This window comes from Camelus ferus, chromosome 13 (assembly GCF_009834535.1).
Source record: "Camelus ferus isolate YT-003-E chromosome 13, BCGSAC_Cfer_1.0, whole genome shotgun sequence".
Lineage (NCBI taxonomy): Eukaryota > Metazoa > Chordata > Mammalia > Artiodactyla > Camelidae > Camelus > Camelus ferus.
This window is the reverse complement of record NC_045708.1, coordinates 30,350,020-30,358,702: the sequence shown is the minus strand read 5'-3', so window position 1 is coordinate 30,358,702 and position 8,683 is coordinate 30,350,020. Positions and strand designations below refer to the sequence as shown.

At 45.0% G+C, this 8,683-nt stretch overlaps 1 protein-coding gene across 4 annotated transcripts in view; it reads right to left on the bottom strand.

Moving 5' to 3' along the window:
- Positions 1 to 795: 795 nt before the first annotated feature.
- Positions 796 to 8,683, bottom strand: part of RIMKLA (ribosomal modification protein rimK like family member A) — a 30,384-nt gene continuing 22,496 nt past the window's right edge. For all 4 annotated transcript variants that reach the window (XM_006174523.2, XM_032493983.1, XM_032493984.1 and 1 more), the window contains 2 exons: positions 6,912 to 7,115; positions 796 to 4,363 (listed from right to left, as the gene is read on the bottom strand). In XM_006174523.2, coding sequence (XP_006174585.2) covers positions 3,873 to 4,363; positions 6,912 to 7,115 — 695 coding nt within the window. In that variant the 3' untranslated portion in view covers positions 796 to 3,872. The remainder of the gene's footprint in view (positions 4,364 to 6,911; positions 7,116 to 8,683) is intronic.

The window sequence follows — 8,683 nt, the reverse complement described above, 5'->3', positions numbered from 1 at the left end:
ATCTGGAGTCTCAGAGGCAGCCCCAAATAGCACCAGGTTTTCCATGAGGCTCTGGCAGCAGATCTAGGAACACTAGCTCCAAGGACAGTGACAAGAGGGCTGCTGTCAGGGCTCTCCCCAAAGCATTGGCATAGACTGACAGCAGAGGGAAGCCTCACCTCCAGGTGCACAGAAAAGTATTGGGCTGAAGTGTCCCGTTTCACTGCCTTTGGCTCACCTTCTGACAGGGCTCTACCATTGCTTTCATGTGGCATTCTGGTCATGAACTTTTGGCAGGGTCACCTGTTAATTGGGTGATCGTGGGACCCCAACTAGCTGCTTCAATCTTCCTCCAATTTACATTCAGAGCATTCTTAAGACCAGCCTTCATCAGGACTTAAGGAAAGGATGAAGCACGTCTCTCCTTCCACTAAGGTGCATGGAAATCCATACAGCTCATTTCCTTATACAGAATAGTTTCAAAGACTCCAACACATAGTCATGATTCTTTCATTCAAACAACCCACACAAGAGCCATTTCTTCTTCCTTCCCACTAGAATTCCAGATAATCGCAATTTATTTCTTCCACTGAAATGTCCCCAAACTATCCCAGACCTTTCTCCTTCCCTTTCTTTCTCACCCCATCCCCAATGGCCACGGAATCCCCTCTGAGCTGGGAGTGCCAAGCCTGCAGTTGTGACACTAATGGCTTATGATCCACTTATACTGATCCTCAAGACCTAAAGCCCCAAATCCACCTTCTGGGAACCCCACACCCCTCAGCAATCAGACAAACAGCATGAAGACTTTTTTTTTCCCAAGTGCAGAATCATATATATTCTGAGTAGTGAGCTATTTGCATTCAAGTTTGGACCAGTTTCAAGATGCTACTACCAGATAATGGAAGGCCGTATACAGACACTGCAGTTCATGTTACAGAAGGAAGACGATTAGTTGATATACGTGAGTCAAGAGTTTCAGGTTGTATATGAAATATCCAGAAGGCCGAATACACTAAGAGCCTTACTCCTTTCAGGTCATAAGGCCTCTGAGAAGCTGCATCCTTTTTCAGGCCCCCCACCACTGTTTAGTGTGCTAATGCCCAGAATTTATGGCGTCTTTAACTCCCCCAGAGGAGAGGCGATAGGAAACTGTTAAAAACCAGCTGTGGGAGGCATCCTCCTACCACCTCCCATATAATGCACGGTCTCATTAATTAACTCACTTCAACCTCAAAGCACCCGCCGAGAGGTAAATAGAATAGGCATCTCCCCTATCAGAAGAATGGAAAAATCGAGGCACAGAGTCAACTTGATTGTGTAAGGTTAATCAGTTGTTCAAGGAGAGAACCAGAACCAAGATCTGGCTTTGTACCCCATGTTCCTTCCAGCAGGTCTTGTGGGCAGCTGTGACAAGTATGGCCCGGCCACCTGGCTGAGGCTCCAAGGGCTCACAGCCCGCAGGGCAAATCCTGGAGTAGGGGTGGGGTGGGTAGGGTGATGATCCAGCTGGGACCCAGCTGTCTCTGCTTGTAGATGGGACTAGGTTCCAAGCAATGATGCTAATGATGCCACATGTCAAGGGCAGCTGGAGAATTGGGATGGGCCCCCTTTCACAAACCTGGAAGCACCCTCTAGCTGCTCTGCTCAGGACGGGGACCGCTAGAATCCATTTAGATCAAGTGAAGAGATTGGGCTTACACTAAACAGAGGGAATGAGTGAATGCAGCTTCCAGGAGGTCATCACTTGGTTTGGCTGTTTATGTAGAAAGCATCTGGCCAATTTCAAGGAGTACAGACCTAGAAACATCCTTGTAAACCCACCCTGAGTGATAAAGATAAGGTCTATGTCTTATCCTATATAAAGGTGAAGGATTATCATTTTTCAACCGTACGGACACAACTGGAGTTACAGTTTAGTGGCATGCACCCTACGTTGATTGCATTTAAACTACGACGGTGTAGTGCAACATCTCCAATACATGGTGCCAAACATTTTTCAATGGTACAGCTGTTACTTGGTGAGATCTGATTTTAGCCACAGTATTTTAAAAGCCAATTTCTATTTAAATGTGTAGTGAAAAAAAATGGAGTTTGACTTTATACACATTTTACATTTACAGCAGGATAAGTACAGGAATTTATATACCCCAGTGGGTGCTGTTGCCTTTAAACTAGTCACCTTGCGAAGATGTATGTTTAGTCCAGTGAAGCTGACCTTACTCAGAACATTTCTAGAACCCTCCTTGGGAACTGTCCACTTGTAAGCTTTCTTAACATTGGTAAGCCTTTGTCCTTTAAGGGCAGATTTATTTTTTTGTGGAATGATTTTTTTTTTTTAAAGGCCAAAGAGTATTAGAAGATAAGTCTGATAAATAAAGTGAGTGATGGAGCTTGGGACAACCTCTGGGGAGGGGTGGTGTGAAAAAACAAGATCTGAGTACAAGGTTGTGAGTCCCCTTTTCTTGCATGGCTTCAAGGGTAACTTCAAAGAGGAATTTTACATGTTCTTAACACATGCAACATCACAGCTCAAGAGTCAGGTCTCCCAAGGAAATATGATCACTGTGACCCTTGAGTGCATATGTTTTAGTGTATTTGGTTAAAAAGGTAGCCTTGCTCACTTTTGTTACATTTCATATAAGCAGAAATGGAAAACTCCATCTCTGTGATTTCTCCCAAGGGAAGAATCGTCATCTACTGCTGGAAGGGTTAAAATGAAAAGCACTTGGTGTCATATCTACATTATCCATTCGCCCCACCAAATGTGCAATGAGTACTTCCTGATACCTGAGTCTCCCCAGTTTGCAAAAGTGGGTAAGGACAGGTCTCTGGAACCTGGGTGAGACTAGAATGTCAAGGGGATTGCAGTGTGTTTCCAATGGCTCTATCTACCCAACAGGCCCACAGCACCAACTCATACAAGAAAATCTCCTACAGCTAAGTACACAAAGCTTCAGTGCAGGGGGGAGGGGTGGGTGGGTGGGAAATGATTATCTTCCAGTAGCTTCCGAGGATTAAAAACCCACTGGCTTCTGATGACAAGTGAACAGAGCCCATTGAAAAGAAGTCCATAGTGTTCAATTCTAGTGCACGCTTAAGAAAGAAAGTGTGTGGCCACTAGCTCACTGAAGTGCATTTCCAGCTGAGGCCAAAGGCAGCAAGGTGCAAGAGGCTGCTGGGGTTGGCATTGGTTGAAGCAGGGTCTGTAAATTCGGGTGGAAAAGCAATTTGTAGAAAGGCCCGGTTACAGAGCAGGATGTTTGCCAACCAGTGAAGTCAAAGGATGCTCAACTTCACTTTCTACAAAGTGCTTCGTTGAAAATGCTAAGGGGGAAACTCCCTAAAACGCCATATCCTGAGTGTCAGAGAAATATGGTCAAGATGGTGACTGATGGGGAGCAGAGACTGATCCCCTAATAGTGTTTGGACTGTGTATTCTCTGAGCATCACACACGCGTGCACGCACGCACACACACACAATGAAGAGCACACAGCTGCAGTCATATTCCACCTCTTCCGCACGTGCCTCTGTCCAGTGGTTGCTCTTTTGTACAGTATTTCCGAGAGCCGTTTCAAGTTAATGGGCTCTTCTGCTAAAAGCCAGAAGCACAGTGCCCAAAAGTCATCCCTAACATCCAAGTGCTCGCAGCAGACGCTGGTCTCAAATCGATCAGTCGGGATGTTGTTCTTGGTAAGGGTTTTTATCCGAGTGTTTCTAAAAACCCCAAAGCTAGGCCATTTGCTTAAATCGTTGTTAGAAAGAATGCTGGGTGCCCAGATGGGATTTCTAGTTTCTGTGCAAATGAAATCACATTTGTCCAGATTTTATTCGCTCAAAACTACTAGGGAAGCAGCAGGATTTGGTTTAAACGCTGCCAAAAAGCAGGAATTCACTTTAGTCTTAACTCGGAAGCAATCCTGTTGTTAATGTTGTAGCCGGGGTCGGGCAGCATGGGGGCCGGGGCCCCCGTCGTGCTCGCTGAGGAATCCCGGAGCTCTCCCAGTTCAGGCTCACTCTCGCTGGAGGTAGACCCACTGTTGATGGCGTAGACGCTCTCTGCTACTCCCTGAGCTGAAGCACAGCCATCTGGCTCCTTCTTCTCTCTGGGACTAGACAGTCCTGGGAGGACGGCCATCTTCCCAGTCTGCCTGGTGGGCAGCAAGGACATGGTGTAGTCCGCAATGATCCCACCCACGTCTAAGTTGCACGCCTGGTCGAAGGCTAGGAAACCGACGTTGGCGTTTGCCTCGCACACCACAAAGGAGCCATCGTCCATGATGAGGAGATCGATGCCACAGAAGTCCATGCCCAGGATGTTGGACACCTGGATAGCCAACTGCTTGCCTTGTTCTGTCAGCGGGCACATGACACCCACGCCACCTGTGGGGAAAGCACAGTGAAGGAGTGGTGACATCAGACACTGACTGACCAGTCAAATGACCCTTCAAAGAAGAGACTGGGGAATGCTGGGGAGGGGCAGCAGCAAGACAGGCATTTTCATTACTCACAAAAGGTCTGGATGGAAATCAGGACACCTTTTGGGAAAATAATATGACTGTTTCTTATCTAGAGTTTAAAAAATGTTTATATCCCCTGACCGAGCCATCTCACTGCTAAGGAAATAACCTTATATAATGGGGGAAAAAAGGTTTATGCACAAAGATGTTGATGGCAGAGTTATTTAAAATATTGGAAATTCAATATACTGGCATATAGTAGGCACTCGATATTTGTTGACGAATAAATGAAAAATTATAATCTAAACTAAATAGCTCACAATAGAGGCAAGCAGCATATTTTACAACCATTACAGAGAGTTTGTGATCCCATGGGGAGATACTTAAAAGGATTAAAGGCGCAGCAGTATGACCACAACTATGCCAAAAAGTATCGTCACAAATGACGACCCCAAAATGTTAGCATTGGCTGTCTCCAGAAGGGGAGATTAATGATAAATACCTTTTTTCACTTGACTTTGCTGTATTTCCTAAATTTTCTACATTGAGAATGATCTCCTTTAATAAATTACAAAATACAAAATTAGCTTCTTATTTTCTAAGAAGAAAGAGGCTTGTGAGACAAAAACCCCATATCCAGGGCAGAGTGAGCCTGACTGCCCTTACTTGTGAGAAAGCTGACACCTCAGACTGGTCTCCCTGCAAAGACTTAACAGTTGTATTCTCCGTCCAGTAACTAATGTCATTACCTTAACACTCCCCGCCCCATTACACTATCTAAGGAAAAGGCTATTAAACAGTTTTAAAATTGTTCACCGAAAGAAGCAATAGGCCCTGTTTGGGGAAACCATCTTAGGAGCTTGTTATGAAAATCGGGGATTTCTGAAGAAAGCACTAAGCATTCTGTCTCCAGGCTGTGGTTCTAACCTACAGATCCTGGACTTGGGCTGCAGCATTTCCTGCCTCCAGCCAACTCCGCTCGCTTCAGACCCCCACAATCCGAACTGGCAAGAAACAACTCCTTGATATCTACCCCGTTGCTACTGTTTGCCTTGAATTCAGTGGGTTTTGTACACTGACAGACTCCTTGGTTTGTCTCAAGTCTGAAGTCAAGGGGAGATTCTGTCAGCAACCAAGGACCTCTCTGTCCTGAATGGGTTTTTCCTCCAATTGCAGTGCTTGTCCCCCACCTTGTTTACTAAATGCATAAAGGTATGGTTATACCACCCCCTAGATTTTTTTCTAATTGTTGCATATATTGTGCAGTGTCTAATGCATTGAACCCGTAAAGCTGTCCATCTATCTTTATTTTACAAAATCTGAACTCAGGGCCAGCATATACTGAGCTCAGTGTTTGGTGAAATTTAAATGAGAATAAAATAGTTTACCCATTAACAAAGAAGAAGAAGAAAAGCAATATGGATAAATTATAAAACCACGTAGTTTCTAGGTAAAGAATGGACTCTGCAAGGTGACTGAAAAAGACAAAATGCTAATACGTAAGGGTCAATACTGGGGCACGACAGGTGACTGTCATGAACATTCAGTGAGATAATATATTAGGTCCTCAGCACTGTCCAGTGATCTCTTTACGTGTCTTCTCCTTTACCGGGTCACAGGCTGCCCGAGGGCAAGGACTCTCATTAACCGCTACACTCTCAACATCTACCAGGGAGTCTGCTTAGGGAAACCGCTCAACCATACCCAAGACGGTGGACCAGACTGGTGTTCCAGCCTCTCCGTTAGTCACTGGACTTGGTACACTCATCTGGCGATTTAGGAAATAACAACTGTGGGTATTTTTTCACATTACCAACTACAAATTCCACTCATGAGGTCGACAATAGGTTTCTGGAATGAAGACAAGAATTTACATACCACCTGGACAGAAAACAAGCTTTATTAATAGGTTAATGAATGGGGTTATGCATTTGATCCAACCATAACTGACTGCAGCTTTCTAATAACATCGAACATATAAGAAAAAGACAACTTTCAATTACAGTGTAAAAGCAGAATACACTGACTCATGCCAATGCCTTCACTGAGACTTGATAACTTCTTGCCTGAGCTATGGCAACAGTGTCCAAACTCAACTCCTTGCCTCCCTCTTATAACCTCCAATCCATCCTCTGTCCAGATCTGTTTTTCTCAAACACTGATGCTCACGCCACTCCCGTGTTTAAACCTGACTGCCAAGTCCTAACACCTCCAGGATAGGGTACAAACCTCAGCATCCTGACACCCCCAGCATGACCTCTCATACCCACCTCTCCCCGTCCTGGACTGCTTCCTGCTAAAGGGAAGGGCTTGTTTCTAATTCCTCTCTGTGATCCTGCTGTCCCGCAGAGGGTCTGGCCAGACGGGAGGGATGGAGACATATGGACTGAATGGGTGCAAACATTCTAAGGAAAAACCCTGGTGGCCTCCCAGACCCACACCCGACGTGGAGCTTCTGAGCTGAGCCTTACCGAGAGAGCAATTGCTCTGCATCCGTCCGTCTGTGGAGCAGCGAAGCATGGAGCCTATCACCCGGCCCCCAACAACCACCACCCGGATATCCTTTCCATGGGACTCCTTCACGTACTTCTGGAACAGGTAGGGCACGTCGTGGCGGATCAGATGGCAGATATCTGAGAGGTGGTGTTTATCTCTTGCGAGAAAAACAGCTTTTCCTTTAAGAAGAAAGACAAAGAGCAAGAGAAGTGGTTAAGGAAGCCTCTGAACGCTGTCCTCACCGACCCACCTCCCCGGTCCAGAGTCATGCGTTCTTTCTGGACTTGCCTCACTGTAGGCCCTTCAATTTCTCTGACTAGATTCTTACTTCTTACCAAATGGCCATTGAACCTTACTTCCTCTTGATTTTACTTGGCTCCCTCTCCCTTCACAACGTTCTCAAAATTAAATAAAAATGTCTTCCAGAAACACAGAGAGCAGGCCAACAAAAGATCCCAAGGATCTTGTCAATTTGGATCCAAAATCAGCTTAGTGTCTCCTAGCATCCCCAGGATGCTGATCTGGCAAGTCCATGTCTCACTCATTTTTTTTTTTTAATCCTCCAAACCTCACATTGGGCTTGATACACAAAGCCAGTCTCATCAGTGTTTACAGAACATAATTAACTGAACATATTTTAGAGGAATCCCCAGTCTAGATGGAGAGAGACCCACAATAGATAACGACACGGCATGATATGGCACTAGGAGAGGCCTATGTAAAATGCTATAGGAGTTCAAAGAGGGAGCCATTGCTTCAATGTCCTTCCTCCTTTTAAGAAACTTACTATCTGGCTATACTCATTTAATTCTAAAAGGAACGATCTATACTTCTGTTAATCTCTGGGGAAAGCACTCCTTCTCAACTCCAAATTCTTTATTTTCTGCTTGAATCCCTTATGTTTTTGTAATTATTTGACATCAGCTTTTCCACTGGCACATCAGCCTACAGATTTGAGCAGGGATCCCTGATAGGTTTGCTCTGCAAATCTGACATGCATACCCTGAGCATTCCTGTTAGCAAATATGGAACAAAGAGATGATTCTCCTAAGATTTGGGTTACCACCTTGAGAAGAGTGGGATCTTTCTGAAGTCTTAATAAAAAGAGGGATGGGTATCAGCCCCTAGTGGCATAGAAGACTGAAAAATAACCTCTAAAACACATCTCAATAATGGGACATTTGGCACCAGGAGATCTGGCATCTGGCAGCAGATAGCTGGGATCCAATTCTAGGCATAGGGGATTCTCTGGATCTTAGGTAGGATTTTTTAGCGGTGACGGGGGCTAAAAATAGGGACTTGGTTCTTTGGTTCCTGGCATAGGGGTTCTAATGTGGGGCTTAGTCTGCACTTAATAAAGGACCCACAGGTTTAAAGCAAGGAGGAAAATAAGTGGGGGGTAGGGGAGAACCCTACGATTAGTTAATCATCTACTGTGTGCCAAACACTTCTAAAATAAAATTATTTCTTTTACACTTCATACTAGTCCTGTGAACCCATTAGGACAAGGATAGTTATTTTTGTTTTACGAAAGAGGAAACTAAGGATCCACAAATTAGTAACTTTCTCAAGGGTACAGCCCGCATGAGTCCACTGCTTCTTCGGATCTATTTCCGTTTCCTAGACCCTAACAACTGCTGTAGCTGTGCTTGCTCCCTGTCCGTTGCCCTAAGACGCCACGTGCTACACCAGCAATGACCAACCTGAAAATGAAATTAAGAACACAATTCCCTTTACAATAGTATCC